We start from the raw sequence: 22,898 nt of genomic DNA, 5'->3' as shown, positions 1-22,898 counted from the left end.
GATGCTCATAGAAATTTCATGAACTTTAAACTGTGATTGACAGTAGAGGCAGGGCATGCAGGCTGCTTTAAAGTAGAGAGCCACCAGGGAAGATGAAGAGAAGCCCACCCGAGCCTCTTCAAACACAGACAGCACAGACTCACACTGAAAACCACACACTTTTAATTACCTCACGAACGCACTTTGCTGTTATGGCAGCAATTAGGAAAGCTAAGTTACGTGATCTGACCTCAGTTTACCCTTGTTTGACACCGCACTTTGAAACACTTTCTGGGTTTTAAGGGGTGGATAATCAACAAATGATTCTCACATTCTTTCAAACACTACATTAAAGGAATAGTTCACACACTAATTAAAGTTCTGTTATATTTTATTGACCCTCATATTTTTCCAAACCCGAAAATAATTTTCCTTTTTGATTAACTAACCCTTTAAGGTAGAGCAAGTGTAAAGGGACACCTTTATTTTGGGAAAGCTTGTGGGCTGTTATATCACTTTCATGGACTCATGGTCATTTGGTGTGTATGTGCGAGACGAGAACTAAGATCAGTGGAATAAAAGAGTAGGATGAGCGTTTGATGAGCTTCAGAGGATTTTTCTCCACCAGGGGAATGTGTCTTTCCTCTGCAGAGCCGAGATTTATATTACTATCAAAGGAGTCACTTTTGTGTTTAAGAGGAGACCAGTGGAACCAATGTTGGATAATTAGTCGTTTCAAGGGGGACACTTTAGGCTGTGACTCCAAAATAATAACAGGCTCCTCAGCTGGGGGAAGTTTGGTTTTGAGGCACACTTCTTTTACGTGTCACTCAACTTAATCAAGGTACTAAAGAGGCAATTACCCAGCAGATGATTAACATATCAAGCCGGCAAGACAAACGGATGTAAGTGGTAATCAGCAGGTCTGTGTTACAATTCTGTCTCCAAGGAGAGAGAAGGAAAGAGAGAAAGAAAAATTGAGGTTAACAGAAGAGTCTACACTCTCCACTGCACTATTTCTGCTGAAGAGTTCTGCATTTGTCTCATTTTCGTAGTGGTCTAATTGTTAGCACTGCAGTTTCTACATATGGACGAGCGCTATTTATAGATGTGAGTCAAGTTATGCAGCTATTAGCAAATAGGAAAAGCTAAATAAAAAGTCTTTAAGTTGTTTCAATAGTGGGAAGGAAAGAGTGTGGATATTTCTTCTTTTCTAACCTTTTTATGATTTGAGTTATCTCACTAAGACCTGCAAATTGTATACCATGTAGAATGGGGGCCGAACAACCACATGTTATTCTCACAATATTCTCACAATATTCACTTTTGCTGATACTAGGGTTGAAGTAACATTAGGTTTGCGAGTAGGGTTAGGGTTATCTGGCATGGACTCCTTTGTTTAAAGCCTGATTATCCATGTTATCTCAGCCTGAGAATGTTCCAAAGAGCATCTTGTTTGCTTCAATGGTAGCATTTGAAATCTAAACAGTTTGATTGGTAGTAGATTTCACTAAAAGGCCAGCTACCATTAAAGTATCTGAATAATAATCCAGAGTGAGACTCTTGAACACACCGGCGTCCAAGCTGTTAGACAATCAAACAAAATGATGACATCATGCCGGGTCCTGTTCTATGTGCTCAGTAGCCCTGCAGAGCTCATCCAGTGGAACGTTCCACTAATGTGTTCCATCTGCCCATGCCGAGGATGAAAAGGTAACAAAGTGGCCCATTGTTCCTCGGTCTGGGCGACAAGTAAACTGCTCCTGGTCGCTCTCTGAGCTCCGGCAATGGGAGCGGTCTTTGAGAACATCAGCCATTGCATCCACAGTGTCTGTGCCAATAGGCTTTAGTGCAGTTTTTTAAAGAGCTTGTGTACTGGATGGCGCCAGAAATCCTGGCTGATGTGAGAACACAAGCAGCTGGTTCCAAAAGCAACCTATGACTTTAAGTTGTGTCCCAGCTGGATGTTCTTTGGTTTCCAATCAACTCTCTTGACCCCGGGCTTTGACATCAAATCCCAGCCTTGCACTGATTCTCAATGTCCATCCCAGTGCTGTATTCCTGCAACTCAATATAATATGCCCTGGACTTATAGTGAGCACTATAAAGTTTTACGCTTACTTTAGGCAATAATGTAACGTATGATGTTTGTGCTTACACACTCAGAGGCAGAGAACATTGCAAATTCAGACAGCCACAAAACATGTGCACCTCATCAAACCCCTGGGAATGCTGCTGCCTGGTTGACAACACAATGGAAGCCATTACAGGCATCAACAACTGCTGCTCAAACAAGAAACAATACAGTACCAAAACTCGGCTTAGCAGGTGGTCAAGGAGGTAGTCCATCCTGTCTAAGCCTACTCTGTATCCTGGTACCCTATTTAGGTGCCCTTCAGTCTTTTATACAAAAGGTCTCCCCCAGCAAAGATGCCACAGCTCTTGTTTGCAATGTCAAAGGCTGTCCACCTGGAAGACATCAGGCATGTTCTGACAGGCAGTCTACCACCCTGGAGAACAGTGCTCTTGATATTAACAATCCTGCCCCTGCTGTATTCTCTAAGCCTCTGTTTCCAGGATATTATGCAATTGCTTGGAATGTAAATAGTACCAATAGGGAATAAGTCCTACCATTTCAGGTCAGAGTCAGTGTTTCAAATACAAGTATGTTTTATTATGGTCCATCTCCTTGACTAGACAATCAAATAAATGAAAAAACCCAAAAGGCTGAATTCAGTGCCATCTCTCAACTGCCAAAAACAATGCATTTGCTGCTAATTTAATTGCTAATCCCCTACTAAAACCTGATTACGGCAGTCTAAGGTAATCACCTGGTCTCCCGGTCTATCCAAACTGTTAAATCTGGTCTGTTTTGCAAGTTTTAGAGGTGTATTGGGCCATTGTCAGCTGGTCAGACTGTGAAACTGTCTGGCCAACCAACTAAACAAGCTAAACACCTTCTTGTTCAGGCTGGAGGGCCAGTTGAAGACTAGTTTGGCCAGACTAGGAGACCAGCCAAACCAGCTCAAACCAGCTAAGCACAGCAAACCACCTTATGCTGAGCTACTCTATTTTTTGACTCAGCAGTATTTACTAGCCAGTTGCAAGAACTAGCAAACCAGAGGCAACAGTTTGCTACTCTGCTGTCGTTTAGGTGTATACATGACATATGACCGTAGGTATTATTATTATGATTATTATGGCAGAGCCAGTAAGTTACTGATGATTGGGAGAGCTGTGTTAGCGTAGGCTGGATCTGTGTCGCCAGTCTCAGAGCTTGTAATGTATAGATCAATGTGGCCGTGGGGGAAAGAGGATCAATGGCTGTTGAGTTATTGCAGTATTTGGCTACTGATTTTAGAGAGCTGTGTTTTCCCAGGAAAGTCAATACCCTCAGGCTCTTCACACTCATCTCGCCCTCCTTCCTCTAACCCAACACCTGGGGAGTCATATCCCCAGAGAGAGAGAGAGAGAGAGAGAGAGAGAGAGAGAGAGAGAGAGAGAGAGAAGGGCTGGTGGACTTAAGGATTTAACAATGCATGCAGGCAGAAAGCAGAACTAACACAGAATAGAAGTGAAGATCTGGGAGAGTCGGAGATAACAGAGTAAATGTGAGAAAGAAAGAGAGCTGTAATAGTTACCACATACCAGCTGCAACACTGAAACTGAGAATGGATTTATCATGCTGATAATCTGGAGATATCCTAACTAACCCGTGCCATGTTTGAAATGTTTTCAGGTTTGTTTCACATTGTATTGTTCACATAATGTAGCTCTGCTGAGCAACCTCTGGCAATAATTAAAAGCATTATCTTTAAAAAATAATTTTAATTTCCTGGGTGAACAAGATTCTTTTATTTTGTCTAAACATTACAACAAAATACACAGAAATTTTAGTAAAAAGTACCTTGGCAAGCTAAATGAGGTTCAAAGTAGCTTTATCAACACTGGAGCTAGCAATAATAAAGCTACATCTAGCAGCTGCAAAGTGGTGAATTTTCCTTGTAGCAGCCCCAGTGGTTAATTTTGATAGCTGTGAGTTCACTTGAAGACATGCCTCTGAACACTACAGCTCTGTGTTTCTAATGCACCTTACTAAAGATAAGACAGTCAACCTACAATCAGTAGAATTGGCATATTGACCATCTTTGAAGCATTTCTGGGACCTATTAGTGCTAATTAAAGACAGATAAAAGGAATATGATAAAAGTAAACTGTGTCTGGCAGTTTAATTTGCCAATGTACGTATCCACCAACACCCCACTTCAAATCCATGTGGCCCAAACACTTAATTTCTGATGACCTAAATGTATCCCTTTCAAATTGGGCTGTCGATTTAACACATTAAACACATTTAACGCAAATTTAATTCAGGCCTTTATGATGCTGAATACCAGTGAGAAGCTCTAAAAGCATCTTTCAGACTCAAGAAATTTAAATAGCGCAGACGGAACGCAAGAAAGTGCCCTGTGACAACCGGACAGATTGCTGTGTAGACTAGTGTTAGACTTTTGTTCAATGATATGGGAATAAACAATATACTGACTTCTAAAGCAACTTTTTGTATTGTCTAATCAGTGCTTTACTTGTCTGCCATAATGATGCATATGTAATTTTAAAATGAATTGTAATATTAAAAATATTACAATATATGTATATTTATTTTATTTATTTATTATTAATACTGAATAATCATTATCTGGGGGCCTTTCTCAGCTAGTATTGATATATGGGATTAATTACATGTATTAATCATCATGTCAATGTAAGTAACATTTTGAAAGAAAGTAACTTTCAAAATGTTCAAACTGACTTTAGTTCATTTGGAAGTGCCTGATGATAAGAAATTAATTTGATTCAAGCTGCAATGCAGTGTAAAGTTGAGCTCAGTGGGGCTTATGGGAAATCTCTGGTGGGGAAGACATCATTGAGGTTAGACGCAATCTCATTCGTCTTCAATTATACACAGTCTGCCTATTTAGTATTTTAAAGTCTGCTTCATTTCACATTTATGAATATCACACATCTCTGGCACAGTAAACAAGTTACTGACTCTACGTTAGTGCATACATAATCTAAAATATGCATGTATGAATCTAATTTGTAATGTAAAATAAAAATGTGTTCTGGGGAAGATTTGGAGTACAATGTCCAATCTAGGGCGATTTTGGTACAAGCAAGAGTGCTGTTGTTCTGAATATTATCTCGAATGTAATTCGGCAACATTATTTTATTGCAAAAACAGCACCAAAGCATTCATTTGTGGTTATTTTAAGAGCATCATTTGAACATTTTCTTTAATAGACTACATACTGAATATTGTGTAGCATTAATTAAACTAAGGAATAAAAACATAGTGACACCTTTGACGTTAGGACACAGCACAAGATGAAGTTTATCAAATTTATCCTTCTCAAAAGCCTGCTGTGGCAGTATCATGGTACAGTGATGGTCCTATATGGTAAAACCTTGGTATTTTTTATAATATATTATGATATTTATATGATAGGCAACTCAAAAGAACATGTCTAATAAACAGGCATTGGCTTTGTAATTTTTGGTACTTTTAAGAGCTTTCATGTAACATTAGTGTTTTGATACACTTTCATTTAGAAAATGTCTTTACCTGCACTGTAGACGATCGTTCACAGACTGCACTTGCATGTGATGATTGAATGCAGATGCAGGTTTTGTTTCAAGGAATTGCAAGTAAATACATCCACTTCATTCCGTGTTGTTTTTGTGTTCTGTCTTCTAAAGCATGTTTTACTGCTTGACAAAGCACTTAAAAGAATTCAGCCCTTACTTTAGATAAATTCATTGAGAAGAACCGACTCAAAACAGAGATTATTTCACGCATCTATCAGGCATTGCGCCGATTCACGAGCCCCACAATGGCATACAATCCATACTTCTCTCACTGTTTTTGCCAAACACAGATATGACAGAAACAGTAAGAGTAGTATGGTAGTACGGCATTTAGTACACTATTTAGATGTTCCGTGGGGGGCACCACAACACGGTATCGGAACGCACAGGGTGCATTTTGTCCGACACAGATTGGACACATGCTACAATTGGCTTGGTAGATTGTCACCCGCTGCGCCCCCAAAGCGATGCCGCCCTAGGCACAGGCCTATGTCGCCTAATGGGTTGACTGGCCCTGAATTCAAACTATTCATAATTCAGGATTTATAAAAGCGATGCACCATACAGCTGTCAGTCAAATCATCTTGTCGGTCCTGGCAGATATTACCATTGCAATGGAACGGTCGAAGGTAAGACAGGGCCGTCCTCTCCATTGTAAAGTTGTCTCTCTTTGCTGCTTACACGATGAATTCATTTGAATGAGAGGTGATTTGAACAAAGAGAGTGGGAAATACACTGAGATAAAGCTGATGTATAACAGAAAGCCTTAACACCATCTCTCTTTCTCTCTCTTTTATGACCGTCACTGTGACATTTTCTTATCACACCAAACAGTCCTTGATCTGACCTTTTGCCTACCTTGACTGGCATCTGGATTATTCTGATGGAATAATCAGTCTATGAAAAGCAGGGATTTGAATAAATGTTACTAGTCCTGCCTGTTGGACTCAACAGAACGGACAATGACCAAAGGTAAAGACACAACTGTTATTGTAGACTTTTTTGTCTTTATGGTAGAAAAGGGACCTGTTAATATTATGCTATCTTGGGAAACCGTCTTTGAGGATTGCAAAGAAGGCAACATTATTTTTATGTTAAAGAAATGCTGGCAAGCACTCGAGAAAAGGGACAAAGAAGACATGCAAAGATCAACTTCTAAAAATGGTAACAGAAATGTATTCTGATGCTGGAGATGGTGGCAAAAGCTCCAGGCAGTTGCAAGTGTTGTATACCTGTGTAGACAAAGCGTCCCGGTGCTCCTTTGCAGAATTGCTTGGACTTGTAGGAGAGTGTGACCTCAACGACCCCAGGGATGTGTCTTGGGGGTGTCTGCACCCGGATAGCATGAGGTGTGATGAGCTAGAAGGCATCAGAACACACGTTCAGTGGTCAACACTCAATACACAGGCAAGTCTTCAATTTAAAAACAGTTAATACTGAAGCTAAAGAGTGATCCATTACTTCAAGGACACAGTTATAGATTTTAGCCATATAGTAGAAAAAGTGTTCAGTAACAATTTACAATAAGGTTCCATTTGTTAACACTAGTTAATAACATAAGTTAACATGAAAATGAACAATACTTAATAAGCATTTATTAATCCTAGTTAATGATACTTTCAACATATACTATACATCTGTAAAATCAAAGGTCGTATAAGATAACATTATGAACTAACATGAACTAACAATGAATGATTGTAATTTTATTAACTAACATTAAAAAAAGATTAATAAATTATGTAACAAATGTATTGTTAATTGTTAGTTCATGAATGGATGGAAAATGGAACCTTATTGTATAGCGTTATCAAGTTTTGTGCTGTAGTTTTTTTCTTGTCTCAATCTGAAAATCGAAATGTTCACAGACCCCTTGAGTACCTTGGATTTAAAACAATGTACATAAACAAAAAGTGCTGTATTCCTATTCTTATTGTATAAATATTTTAAAATTGTATATAATACATAGTAATTGTATATATAATAAAACTAATACATTTGAATATTTAAGTTAATGTGATGACTAGGGTCAGATATTTTCATATAGATGTTCAAAGCTTAGCTATTCATACTTTATTACCTACCTCACTCCAAACCAGCATTGTGCCAAAGACCACCTGCAATCCGTCGAAGAAGTTGTCCCCAATGATGATGACGGTGGCCCCCCCAGTCGTCCATCCCTCACTGGGGCTGATGGCCTTAATGCATGGAGTGGCTGCTTCAGAAAACAAGATCACAACAAATGCACTGAGCTAGAGCAGGACAGTGGCAACGCTCCTACAAAGTTTGGGAAACGTTTCAATAACGTAATATGTTTAGAGTGCCCAGATATCCTCAATGAAAAAAGAAAAAAAAACTCATTAACAGGATGTCCAATGACTGTAAGAGCACATTTGAACCATTTTTGTTTCCTTTGGTGTCTCCACATCACTCAGCTAAAAACAAACAATTAAGTTTTTTTTTTTTTTGTCTTTTATTTTAAATCCGTCTTTGAGCAGGTGGTATGGAGACAGACAGGTTGACTGAATGACTGCTTCAGTCTCCACTGTCTATGGAATGGGGAATTTATTGGCCTGAGTTTGGTGAGCTAATAGACAAACTAAAGGGTTCTTAGAGCAACTTCAGGCCACATTACTCCACGTAGCATCATACACTGGTCACCACTTTACTCAAACAGCATCAAGGGATGGCAAAGTTTCCAAACTTTTGACTCAAAATCACTTCCAATTGCTTTTTACATTTTCTCTTTGTTGTTGAAGTAAACACGTCTGGAAATAGGGAATTTTTAAACCTTGAAGATGAATAGATCAAAGTAAACAAAACCGTTGGGTGTGAGTTGCATTCACCTGTTGGGGCTGTAATGAAACAGCTGTTCTCTTTGCAATATCTGCATTCGTTTTATCGTGTGTTAAAGATGAAAGTCTGCACATTTCTTGCAATGTGCAGTTGTTGGTGAATTGCTATTCATGTTCTGCTATTCAGAGGATTACTGAAGCAGAGCAATGACTTTGCTTTCCCTCAGTTTCAAAACAAGAGCTCAATGGAGTATTGATGAGTCACAGAGCTAATCACAGTTTCTTACATACAGGAACTGTTCTGAGGTCAGCTGGGAGGTGATGTCCTGTGGAAACTTTCATCACATCATATCAAAGCGTCATTACCCAGTGCAGGCCAACCCTTCAAGATTTACAGATGGGAACTGAAAACACGGTCTACTTTACTCGCACTTTAAAAACTAGGTGAGAACTGACTAAGAAGTTTGTTTTTTACTTTAATCTCTGGTGAAAAGACCAGCTTTGATCAGTTTCATTGCAATTTCCATGCAGGTTTACAAACAGGATGGTTTATACTGGTTGGTTTTGGTACTGGTCTAGCATATGTACCAGCATTGCCATTTTGTTCACCAGCAAAATTGAGCTGCTAAAGCTGGTCGACCAGCATGGTATTTCAGGTGAAGCTTGTTGACTTGATGGTTATGCTAGTTAAGAAGCCTTTTGGGAACACTAGCAAACTAGCATGCTATAGACTAGCATTTAAAACACAACATCTGATTTTTTTTCAGCAGGGTTTTAATGAACAAGCATCACTAATTTAATAATGACATTTCTAATACACACTGTGGTAAATATGGTAATTTTGTAAGGTTTACATCTTACCTTCAGAGGGGTCCAAGCGCCGGGCCCGCCGCCCGTGTTTGGAGTTGTTGTGGACAAACATGTTGTCTGAAACGGCCAAGACATGGCCATCTACATTCACTGTGGTGGACACCACCACCTATGAAAACCACAAAACATGTTTAGTTTGGCTGGTTGTCCAAATGTACCATGCCAAACCAAATTTTGGTTTGCACTTTATTTTACAATACTATTCTACATTTACATACTATATAATTACAATATTAATTAGAAAATTACTCTAGTAATTACTAGGTATTTACCCTAAACCTAACTCTAACCTTAACCCATATTAAGTAAATGTAGTTACCAAATATTACTCAGTACTTTCTTGGGTGAGTACGCTGTAAGTATACTGAAAGTACACGTATACTTGCATGTTATTAATATTATTGTAAAATAAAGAGCAACCCATTTTTCTGTATATCTGTACCTGAAATCGCCTCATGTCTCTGGGGTTCCCTGCATTTTTCAAACAGTTTTGGTTACACTTTAAGAAGAATTTCAGGAAGAATCTGGAAAAGAAAGAAAATTAAAACTATTTTATGAGAGACTTGACCACATGAAAACACAAGCATTCACATGACTTTAGAGCTGAAGAGAGTTACTCTGCACCTCTAGTGTCACTAAATGGAACTGCAACAAAAATGATTGTTTTCAAAGAGGTTTCCCTGAACACTCTTACATCTGCCCAGCAAGTGGATAGTCCCACCCCAAATTCACACCATTGGTCATGTGTCAGAACAACATATTCATTTTTCAATCAATCTTCAAATGGATTACTTATAGTTGACTCTGCATAGATACAATCAAATATTTTCAAGTAAATAAAAAATTGATACACTTCAACTTTAAACTACAGGAAAAAGAGAGCATCGATATAATTTTCACACTCAGGAATATAAAACCATGTATTCTATGCAGCGCGCTATCAACCATCAAAGAGTGATTTAGCCCAGTCTCAACACAGACTCCGAAAAGACACTCTGTGTAGACGTATGATATGTAATTAGAGATGAGCTTTATATTGAAGACTAAATCTGCCTTGTTGATTTATTTTTACATCGGCCTGGCGCTATTGATCGTGAATGGATATCAATGAAGATGAGCTGTAATAGCCTCCTCTGCTGGAGGTAGGCTACAGTAAGAAATGGATTGCAGTCTTAATGCATTTCCCATGGCTGGTAATATCTATGCATTCATCTCCAGGACCATAAGCCCCACTATTTTGATGGAGTGCTTTCCTTTTAATTGCCACATTATCACAATAATAATCCAGGCAGTTAACAACCAGCAAGGTCACAGACAGCCATGTCACATTAACCACAGGATAACCTCCACTGCAGAGTGCGTGGAGAGAGGGATGCTGGGAGAAGAAGTGGTGAGAAAGCCCTGTCGGTGATAAAAATGGTTGCCATCTGCAGATGGCATTGATTTCTCCCTAATAAGACAGTAACAATATCTTTAAAAACAGACTGTGCTAACTCAAGCAATTTTTTAGAACCTCACTTTAACAAGTGACATAATCACAATATATACTTTAACCCCATCAGCACTCTTAAAGTGAATGCCCAAAGAGAGATAAAAAGAGATAGAAGCAAGAGAGAAATCTAGCAAGTAAGACAGATAAATAGAAAGAAGGGGAGAGAGACAAGGAGGGAGAAAGCCTGCTCTCTTTAGCTAGTATCGACTGATACTTGATCTGGGTTGCTCTGTTGGCTGTTAATGCCCTTTATGGCCATGGAATACAATAATATGGGGAACCCATCCCTGAACTCCATTCATATGATATTGGAGACCTTGGAAGGAGAGATATGGATCAATAAGGATTGAATTAAAACACAGCAGGAGACAAGGGCTGTAAGTGAAGCTCTTCTCAGATATTAGAGGAGTACTGTGTTTATCACCAACCAGTAAAAATTTGAAAGTAGAGAACCCTGCATGGATCGGGCTGAAACATGCCCTGCTTAGCCAGTTCTGGAACAGCAGAGTTTACAGAAACACGGAATATGGTTAAGAAAGAGAGAAACGGATATATGAGGGTGAAAGAGGGAAAGAGAGAAGCATGGGGGGTGATGGGCCTGTGATGCGAGAGAGTCTCGTAGGTCTAGACATCTCCATCTGCCACTGGGCAGGAGTTGACAGGGAATACGAGATTCCAGGTCTCATCCTGGAAAAAGAGGCAGCACTTCAAAGTGGGTCGGCTCCCTTCGGATCGGTGCAGGACTAGCCTAGTGTTTGGAAGTGTGTAGGATGGGGGTTGGGGGGGGGGGCTGCTTTTAGATGGCAAGGCTTGGGGTGAAATGGAGATCTCAGACAGGAAAACGGGGCAGAGTGGAAAGACAGGCGCAGGGCAGATTCAGAAAGGGTCCAGTGTAACTAACAGACATTAAAGGGGTATTTGGGGTTAAATACAAGTGCACGCTCTATCCACAGCATCTGTGGTCTGCTGTGTAGTACCACCGAAAAAAAATAATTTGCCCATCAGTTTGTAAGAAAGATATATAAATATATATATATATATATATATATATATATATATATATATATATATATATATATATATTTTTTTTTTTAATTTTTTACATAAATGGATATGCAATGAAAGTCTTTGGGCCATGCCAAATAAACTTCCTTTGTAAGAGCATAGTTGTCTATGCTACCTTAAAATAAAAATTTCAAACATAGATGTCTTTGGAATGTGCCATTATAAATTACTTGACATAACATACGTGCATATGTGCTTCTTTGCTTCCACATTATATATATATATATATATATATATATATATATATACACTCACCTAAAGGATTCTTAGGAACACCATACTAATACTGTGTTTGACCCCCTTTCGCCTTCAGAACTGCTTTAATTCTATGTGGCATTGATTCAACAAGGTGCTGAAAGCATTCTTTAGAAATGTTGGCCCATATTGATAGGATAGCATCTTGCAGTTGATGGAGATTTGTGGGATGCACATCCAGGGCACGAAGCTCCCGTTCCACCACATCCCAAAGATGCTCTATCGGGTTGAGATCTGGTGACTGTGAGGGCCATTTTAGTACAGTGAACTCAGTGTCATGTTCAAGAAACCAATTTCAAATGATTCGAGCTTTGTGACATGGTGCATTATCCTGCTGGAAGTAGCCATCAGAGGATGGGTACATGGTGGCCATAAAGGGATGGACATGGTCAGAAACAATGCTCAGGTAGGCCGTGGCATTTAAACGATGCCCAATTGGCACTAAGGGGCCTAAAGTGTGCCAAGAAAACATCCCCCACACCATTACACCACCACCACCAGCCTGCACAGTGGTAACAAGGCATGATGGATCCATGTTCTCATTCTGTTTACGCCAAATTCTGACTCTACCATCTGAATGTCTCAACAGAAATCGAGACTCATCAGACCAGGCAACATTTTTTCAGTCTTCAACTGTCCAATTTTGGTGAGCTCTTGCAAATTGTAGCCTCTTTTTCCTATTTGTAGTGGAGATGATTGGTACCCGGTGGGGTCTTCTGCTGTTGTAGCCCATCCGCCTCAAGGTTGTGCGTGTTGTGGCTTCACAAATGCTTTGCTGCATACCTCGGTTGTAACGAGTGGTTATTTCAGGCAAAGTTGCTCTTCTATCAGCTTGAATCAGTCGGCCCATTCTCCTCTGACCTCTAGCATCAACAAGGCATGTTCAGCCCACAGGACTGCTGCATACTGGATGTTTTTCCTTTTCACACCATTCTTTGTAAACCCTAGAAATGGTGGTGCGTGAAAATCCCAGTAACTGAGCAGATTGTGAAATACTCAGACCGGCCCGTCTGGCACCAACAACCATGCCACGCTCAAAATTGCTTAAATCACCTTTCTTTCCCATTCTGACATTCAGTTTGGAGTTCAGGAGATTGTCTTGACCAGGACCACACCCCTAAATGCATTGAAGCAACTGCCATGTGATTGGTTGATTAGATAATTGCATTAATGAGAAATTGAACAGGTGTTCCTAATAATCCTTTAGGTGAGTGTATATGTGTGTGTGTGTGTATAATTAATTTTATCATACACAATTTTACTTCTGAAGTAAACATCTTGCGTTAATGATGTTTATATATTTTACTATAAAACAAGTAAACAAACAACCGATTAAATGAATGTTCCAGGTTCAATACAAGTTAAGATCAATCGACAGGATTTGTGGCATAATTTTGATTACTGCAGAAAATGCTTTCCCTCATTCATGTCATTAAAAAAGAAATCTATGTTTTTTGCAAGTGAATGGAGCCAGTCCATAGATGTTAAAATAAACAATGTTTCAAAGTAGAGCCACAAGACGCTAACATTATAGATGATTTATAGTGTGATAGAATTAGGAATTCCCAGTGTTATGGTGTTTACCAGATTACAGGGATTACTGCCGATCCAAGTTTTGTTGAAGCTTTAATATTGGATATTACTCTAGGCAGAAAAGGTTAGTAAGCTATTTATCACACAAAATCATATTAACATGTAAACTATTTAATTCGTATGGCTAAACATTTGAAACTGTTTACTTTAATGTTAATGGACTGGCCCCATTCACTTCAGTCCACCAGTTCAGTGTCGGTCTGCTCGGTGTCCATCTTCACCTGATTTCCACGCTGAACACCAGAAACTCACATGACATGACCACACTTGCCACTCCCTACACTGAGACTGACTGGTCATTTTTTATTAGCTGTGTAGAAAATGGGCAAACGGCTCTCAGAGAGAATGGGCTGTCACGTCCACACATGCACTTATTTATTCAATAAAATCGAAGCATTTGCCATCATATAATCGCACAAGCTGATATCGCGATTGCGATATGATTAATCGTGCAGCACTAATGTAAACAATGGAGAATATATCACTATTTCTCAGATTTATCACTTTTATGGACAAAAAGTGCTGTTGGATGTTTTTCAATGAACGCTTGTCATGGACAATTGACCCAAGTGTGGCGAACTGGATTTATCTGGCGATCGCAATTTCATAACAAACGTATGAAGTCCTGTTTGATATTGCATGTTTTCATTTGTACTCCTGGCACAAATAAATACATTGCTGTTTCTGGAGTATTACTATCGTTAAACAGAGATTGGATATCAATGTTAAACCCTCAGACCTTTGAAAAGATGTATTTCCCAGAGTGCGGGCAAATTGCGTATCAACAGGTTAAGATTTTTTTTATTTTTATTTTTTTTATGATTATTTATGGTCATTATAAACCATATATACTTAATCATATCATATAATGATTACTTTCACAGAGACACAAAGTGTTTTTAACTCTTAGTGTGGATACTTGTCACCACCAAGTCCCCTACGGGCCTTTACAATGAAATATATTGTACCTGTGATACAAAGACCCCAGAATGAAATGAACTGACAGCCATATGAAAAGACAGAATGACAGAGTAGGCAAAATTGAGGTGTGAACAGGGAGAGAGAGAGAGAGAGAGAGAGAGAGAGAGAGAAACTAAGACTAACTCTCACATTGAACCTCTCCCTTCCCATCTAAAACTTATTAAAACAACATAAATAATTAATGGCCTTCTAGAGCCAGGGCTCGGTTATTAGTCTCAGTGTTTCTTTCTCTCCATCCTTCTCTCTGTCCCTCTTTTGCTGTCTCCCTTTCTCTCTCAGGCTGTCTCTCGCTCTTGCTCTCTCTCTCTCTCTGCTCTTAAAAAAGTGGGTAAAGATAATGAGGGAGTTGGCGTCTCTGTTGTAAGCCGTCACCTCATTACGCTGGCCTGCAATCAATTACAAGGGGATGTGTGGCCCTGTCAGTCCCTAATGTGCCTCCAACACAGAGTCAGGAATTACTGCTGGTCTAGAGCACCCCCTCCACTTCTCGCAGTCTCTAACTCAGGGGACTGGCATGGGACTGGGGTTCTGGGCCGGAATGACACCATAGGATCTGGGCAGGTAGCTTCAGACTGTGAAGATCAGGGTCCATAACATGTGGCTATGTGAAGAGTCATACTGCAGCCCTTCAAGAGACAATTGTAGCATCACTTACTATTGAGACTACTGAGACACCTCCTGACCACTTACAACAAGGCTTCAAATTGGAGTTTGGATTGGTTTATGCTATGTGACACATAGTGATTACAATATTAAAATCACGGAATGGTTTAGGTTCGAGTTAGGGGTTAAACTTAATTTATTTGGAAGTAAAATCTAACGTTTTTGTACAGGCCATCTCATACTATTTCTTACAATTTCATCATCTATACTATTTTTACTACTTGTCGAGTTGAGAGAAGGCACATGTGAGATTACTAGGGTCTTTATCTCAGGAGAAAACTCTGAGAAACAGGAGACCTCCCCATTTGCTCTCCATTCAGTCTAATTGCTTTAGTACCTACTTATAGCAAAAAGTACTGGTTGATGTATCTGCCTTGTTGATTTTATGAGTATATGCATAAAGAAATATGTGCAGGCAAACAAACCAGCACCCATGCAGTACATACACGCATATATATACGCACTAACAAACGTCCTCAAATGATGTGTGAAAAAGAGTATCTCTGTCTGCACACCCATCATCTCACACACACATGCACACATCCCTGGAGTCTCTCACTTATTACGTTAGGCAAGAAGAAGAAGAGGAAGAAGAATAAAAAAAATCTATATTTCAGCTGAGATATTTTTAAAAGCTGCCATGGCTCCAATTCTTGGCCACCATTCACAGTGAGCGTTGTTGCTTTCTATGAAAAACTGCTCTTCTGTGGGACGGTAAAAATGGGCAGAAATTGTGCCTGGCATTGGATTAGCACCCTGCATTTTGTTCATTCACAATGTTCCTCTCTCTCAACACACTGTAATTCTGCTGAACAGATATCCAATCAAAACCCAAACATTTGACTGTGCTTGCAACTACTGGTCCTCTGGACGGCCTAGTTGTAGCTGTTGTTTAATTATTTTAAAGCCATGCAATACAGTTCTCTGTCATAATTTAGTGCCATCCATTAATTTATTTTGTATAGCAGCATAGAGAATGTTTTGGGAGTGACCAGAGCTGGTAAAATCCTTTGATTGACTTTCTCCCAATTTCAAAATCATCTTAGTCAATGAGGACAAGATACTATAGTATTAACAATAAAGGTGTGTAAAATGTCAAGGATTGTGTGTGTGTGAGAGAGAGAGAGAGAGAGAGAGAGAGAGAGAGACTGGGTTTGCTCTCCTACACGTCATCAATTATTCACTAGCCAAGATGGCAATTACAGGACCGTGTACAATCAGAGTAAATAATTAATAAGGCACTCAAACAGTCTCTAGAATGGATCTTTGTCTCTCTCTACTCGATCTCATCCTTTACACTGCTTCTAATGTCTGCTCCCCTGGCCTATTACCTTTGTTATGAGTACAAACACAGTTTACACCGCTCACAGACTCCTGCACATATCAGAGACACACATAATGAGCTCTGATTTAAGGTGGCTTAGAAGCCACTTCATATGCATTTTATTCTAAATAATATTTCTTAATCAGGAAAGTTGCTCCTGGGGAGTTTGTTAAACATCTATTGGGTGATAAACAGAAGGGAATTCATGTATATTTTAGAAAGGTATGGGTGGGTGGGGGGGAGGGTAATCAAGATGTCATCACAGAGTATAGACATGTTTTTCAGGGAGCTTCGGTGATATCAGTTCAAATACCCGTCAGATTTACACATTCACTCAGTGAATTCATTCTATATATTTTGGCAGTTGCTGTACAATATCAGATAAAATGACCAGATCTAAGAATATTTCCTCAAAGAGTTCTGCTAAAGGTGACGGTGAGCAAGATGCTAATGTGGAAGACATGAACACGAGTATCCATGAGGAAGGGAGTTAAAACTTTACTCGGGCTATGTATAGATTAACCAAAAACATCACAAAGGTTTTGGATGCAAAGATGGACACTGTTCTAGCCGAGATAAATTAACAAACCATTTCAAGCATTGGTGGATCGAGTTGGGCCGGCAGAACGAATCGCCAGTGTGGAGAATACAACAGATTCCTTACAAAGTAAGGTTGCGGATCTATTAAAGAAAATGGGCGAAATTTCAGAGTACATTGGTGATTTGGAAAATCATGGGTGTAGAGGTAATTTGCACCTTGTTGGCTTCCCTGAAGACACAGAAGGAAGTAATCTAGTGAATTTCTTCTAAACGTGGCTGCCAGAGCCATACTCAAAAGCAAGTCGGATCAAACTCAATTGTGCCCATCGAACCTTGGTGCAAAAACCTGGACCCAAATAAGTCCTAGGTCAATAACTTCATGGACAAGCAAGCATGTGTTGACCACAGCTCGTCATATCAGCACCGATCCTGATCGGAGCACTGATTCGGGGCCAATAATCTCTTTCTTCAACGACTATTCTGTGATGGTGTTTAAGAAATGAAAGTCTTTCGATGAGGTCAAGAACCGACTAAAGAATATGAAGATAGAATACGCCTTGCTGTATCCTGCAACTCTGAAGCTGTCTGTGAACGGGACAGAGAAGCAGTTTGTCATACAGGAGGTGGTCGTCGCATTTATTGACAATCTCGGCTAGACTCTCAAATAATTACAGACAGTTGTTGGGTGTCTAAACAAAATGTGCATGATGTTTTACTCATTTTTATTATTTTGTTACAGGTTTGAGTCTACGTCAACTGATCTGATGATACGTGAGTAGTATCACTAAACATTGTTCATTATCTTACAACTTGCTGAGTGAACAAGTGGCATGTTGCCAGGTGCATAGAGTTATTTGTGTTTATCCTATGTTTAGGTATGTGAGCTGGGTTTGGGTGGGCAGGTGGAAGCTTGCCAAAGAAGAGAAAGTGAATAGTTTCCCCTGCACGTTGTTTTGATTCAAGCAGTTTGCTTTGTTCTTCATATTTTGTTCTATTGCTCAGAATTTTCAAATGTCATTTGCACGAACAGGCCTTGATGTAAAAAGTAATATGTATACACTGATACTAGATATATTTAATGATGTCTGGTAATCCTCTGGTATGCTTAGAATTTGCACTTGGAACATACGGAGTATTTACAACCCTGTAAAATTGAGAAAAATACTTTCTTGAAAAAAGTTCATATTGATATTGCCCATCTGCAAGAGACTCATTTGAATGATGCAGAACATTTAAAAATACAACAGGGTATTTTTGGACAGGTTTATTTTTCATCATTAAGATCCAGAAGTAGGGGTGTTGCTATCCTCATCAAATGTTCTTTGCCTTTAAAGTTTCAAGCTGTGTTAAAGATAGGGATGGTCGTTGTCTTATAATTACGGGTATGTTACAGGGACAGGTTATTCTCATACTAAACATGTATTGTCCTCCAGCTCATCCATCTGACTTCATTAGTAAAGTGTTTGTGGACCTTTCTGTCATGTCAGCAGATTTGACGATCGTGGATGGAGATTTCAAATGTCTGATGAATCCATTTATGGACAGATACCCACATAGTTCTGCACCTCTTACTACTCTGGCCAGGTCTTTTCAGGCCATTTGCTAGGATCTTGGTTTTGTTGATGTACGGAAAAGTATATTATATCTTTGGATAAAGAATATACTATTTTTTCTGCTTCCTATTTCTGTCAATCTAGATTACATTACTTTATCTTCCTAAAACTGACCTACATTTAGTTACATCTTGTAATATACAAAGTATTTTACTTTCGAATCATGCTAGTATGACCATGGATTTACTACTTAATACTGTGACTCTTAGGGACAGTTCCTTCTTAGATTACTTCTCCTCTGAATTTAAATCCTTTCTGTCTATTCATTTGTCATCTATAAATAATACATCATTATTATGGGAACCTGTAAAGCTTATGCAAGAGGGCTAATTATTTCATATTCTTCCTCTATTAAACATCAAAGAATGGCAAATTAGAGGGGTTTGGATTTGATAAAGAAAAAAATTCAGTTCTCCTTCAGCAGACTTATTGAAGGAGTTACAGGCAAGTAGATTGCCTCCTTACTGTGGATACTCGAGACATTTTATGCACAAGGAGATAATTTGGGGACGTATCTAGCATATCTTGCAAAACATAGTGTAACATCCCAATTTATTATGACTATTGTTGATTCAGACAATAATAGTTTTCATGATAATAGAAATATCAACAAGCCTTTCAAGGAATTTTATATGAATCTATATTCATCTGATCTTTCGTCCTAGATTAATCTCCCAACACTTTTAGAAATACAGAAAGATGCTCTTAATGGCCCAAATACTAGACAAGAGATTATTACTGCTATATTGGTCTTTTATTGGTCTAAAAAATGGAAAGTCACCAGGATGGGTTTTGCTGTGAGTTTTTATAAGAGTTTCAAGATTTGCTTGTTGATCCATTGCTTGATATTTTTAATGATTCTTTTGTTGTTAAAGAACTACCTAAGAACCTTAAAAAGCTAAAACTTCTCTTATACTGATTTGTGTTGTTCATATAAACCAATTGCATAATTACATGTTGATCGGAAATTTTAGCTTTGTGCCTTAAAAATATCCTGCCAACTTGGATTGGAGTTAATCAAGTGGGATTTATACAGGGAAGGAATACTTCAAACAATATTAGATGCCTCCTGATTGTTATTTAGGATTTTAAACTAAAATCCATAGATGGGCTCGTCCACTCTTTGGATGCAGTAAAGGTGTTTGACCGCATAAAATGGTCCTATCTTTTTTCGCTTTGGAGAAATTTGGCCTAGGTGACAATTTTTTTCAGTGGGTTAGAGTGCTATATACAGATCCATGCTCTGCAGTTCTGACAAATGGGCTTAGATCAGAATATTTTTCCTATGTACAGAGGCACCAGGCAAGGTTGTCTCTTGTCACTGCTCCTATTCTCGATTGCTATACAGCCACTAGCTGAAGTGATTAGATTGGCAATGTCTATTTCAGGTTTACAGTTGGGACACATACATCATAAATTTACACTCTATGCTGACGATGTATTAGTGTTTTAAGCCGATCCTGAGAAGTCAGTCCCAGCTCTTATTGAGTTAATTAATCGTTTCAATACATTTTCTGGATACAAAATCCACCTAGCTAAATCCATAGCTATGCCTATGGGTACTCTAATCACTAAACCTAATATTGTGCCATTTATTTCCTTTTAAATGGTATCCCTCAGGTTTTGTCTATTTTGGGTATTTTTGTTGCTTCATTGCTGAAGCAGATGTATAAATCCCTATGTTTGAGAAGATACAGCAGGATATAGAGCATTGGAATTCCTCATGACTGAGACAAAAATCTCTTGTAAAGATGGATGTTTTGCCCAGATTGTTGTATCCCATTTGAATGGTCCATATACTGTTTTCAAATAGGGTGTAAAAGGATCTGAATAGTTATCTCAGCTCCTTCATTTGGAGTAAACGCAAGCCTAGAATTATAAATCTAAACCAAGGTGGTTTAGACCTTCCAAATATTTAGATATATAAGTTATGTTCTCACTTGAGATACATATCTGATTGGGTTAGGAATTATATCTCTTCGATTTGGCTTGATATTGTTTTTGTTAAGATTCTCAAATGTATAAGAGAGACATATGACAACCATATTATAGGTAATATCCTGAGAGCATGGAGATCTGTTTGTCATCTTGAAGGAAGATCTCATTAACTTCCTCCTTTACCCCCTATGCTAAATAATTTTGACTTTGCCCCTGAGATTACGGACAAAGGATTTTAAACGTTGTTGTAGCAAAGGGGTGATTAGGTTAGGAGACATTTTCTTGGATAACAGGTTGAAGTAATTTGAGGAATTGGTTCAGAAATACCAACTACCGAAATATGACTTTTTCATTTTCTCCAATTAAGACAATATATTACAAATAATACAACCCTTATTAAGAACCCTAAAGTATCTTCTATTGATAACTTGTTGTTTTCAACATCCAGGAAGATGTCTCTGAGTTCATTTTAAGGTTCTATGAGTTTTACATCATCTGATGATACACAGAGGGTAAAATCTACACTCACCTAAAGGATTATTAGGAACACCATACTAATACTGTGTTTGACCCCCTTTCGCCTTCAGAACTGCCTTAATTCTACGTGGCATTGATTCAACAAGGTGCTGAAAGCATTCTTTCGAAATGTTGGCCCATATTGATAGGATAGCATCTTGCAGTTGATGGAGATTTGTGGGATGCACATCCAGGGCACGAAGCTCCCGTTCCACCACATCCCAAAGATGCTCTATTGGGTTGAGATCTGGTGACTGTGGGGGCCATTTTAGTACAGTGAACTCATTGTCATGTTCAAGAAACCAATTTGAAATGATTCAAGCTTTGTGACATGGTGCATTATCCTGCTGGAAGTAGCATCAGAGGATGGGTACATGGTGGCTATAAAGGGATGGACATGGTCAGAAACAATGCTCAGGTAGGCCGTGGCATTTAAACGATGCCCAGTTGGCACTAAGGGGCCTAAATTGTGCCAAGAAAACATTCCCCACACCATTACACCACCACCACCAGCCTGCACAGTGGTAACAAGGCATGATGGATCCATGTTCTCATTCTGTTTACGCCAAATTCTGACTCTACCATCTGAATGTCTCAACAGAAATCGAGACTCATCAGACCAGGCAACATTTTTCCAGTCTTCAACTGTCCAATTTTGGTGAGCTCTTGCAAATTGTAGCCTCTTTTTCCTATTTGTAGTGGAGATGAGTGGTACCCGGTGGGGTCTTCTGCTGTTGTAGCCCATCCGCCTCAAGGTTGTGCGTGTTGTGGCTTCACAAATGCTTTGCTGCATACCTCGGTTGTAACGAGTGGTTATTTCAGGCAAAGTTGCTCTTCTATCAGCTTGAATCAGTCGGCCCATTCTCCTCTGACCTCTAGCATCAACAAGGCATTTTCGCCCACAGGACTGCCGCATACTGGATGTTTTTCCTTTTCACACCATTCTTTGTAAACCCTAGAAATGGTTGTGCGTGAAAATCCCAGTAACTGAGCAGATTGTGAAATACTCAGACCGGCCCGTCTGGCACCAACAACCATGCCACGCTCAAAATTGCTTAAATCACCTTTCTTTCCCATTCTGACATTCAGTTTGGAGTTCAGGAGATTGTCTTGACCAGGACCACACCCCTAAATGCATTGAAGCAACTGCCATGTGATTGGTTGATTAGATAATTGCATTAATGAGAAATTGAACAGGTGTTCCTAATAATCCTTTAGGTGAGTGTATATGGGAAGAAGAGTTATCAATTACTACTGATGACAATACATGGGAGCAAATTTGGTCCCATGCTAAAAAGTTATCCATTATTGTATAGGAGCAATACAATTTAAAATGATCCATAGATTGACTCCCCCAGCCGCAGGCATTTTTTTAACCCCTCCCTTTCACCCATGTGCTTAAAAAAGGTTATTTTTTAATTGATTCCACTGGAACATCTTACTTTTGTAATATGTAAAAAAACACTCTACAGTTTTATAAGGTATGGACCCCCTATTTGGACTATTTAGAGCCCCATCTCTGCTCTATTATGCTCCAAGGGGTTTTGTAATTTTACACCCCTTGTATATTTATAGTATTCTTTATTCTGACTGCAACATTTGTGTATTTCTGGAGCTAGGTGAAT

At 39.0% G+C, this 22,898-nt stretch overlaps 1 protein-coding gene across 4 annotated transcripts in view; it reads right to left on the bottom strand.

Annotated features, from left to right (window-relative positions):
• LOC127617193 (transcription factor COE3-like) overlaps positions 1-22,898 on the bottom strand; it is a 125,608-nt gene that overhangs the window by 27,847 nt on the left and 74,863 nt on the right. For 2 of the 4 annotated variants that reach the window (XM_052089120.1, XM_052089118.1), the window contains exons 7-10: positions 9,736-9,817; positions 9,285-9,402; positions 7,713-7,846; positions 6,861-6,987 (exon numbers count right to left, since the gene is read on the bottom strand). In XM_052089120.1, coding sequence (XP_051945080.1) covers positions 6,861-6,987; positions 7,713-7,846; positions 9,285-9,402; positions 9,736-9,817 — 461 coding nt within the window. The remainder of the gene's footprint in view (positions 1-6,860; positions 6,988-7,712; positions 7,847-9,284; positions 9,403-9,735; positions 9,818-22,898) is intronic. The other 2 variants (XM_052089121.1, XM_052089119.1) reach the window with 1 other exon arrangement.

The sequence above is a fragment of the Xyrauchen texanus genome, chromosome 23 (genome assembly GCF_025860055.1).
Source record: "Xyrauchen texanus isolate HMW12.3.18 chromosome 23, RBS_HiC_50CHRs, whole genome shotgun sequence".
NCBI lineage: Eukaryota > Metazoa > Chordata > Actinopteri > Cypriniformes > Catostomidae > Xyrauchen > Xyrauchen texanus.
This window is presented reverse-complemented; position numbering and strand designations above follow the sequence as displayed.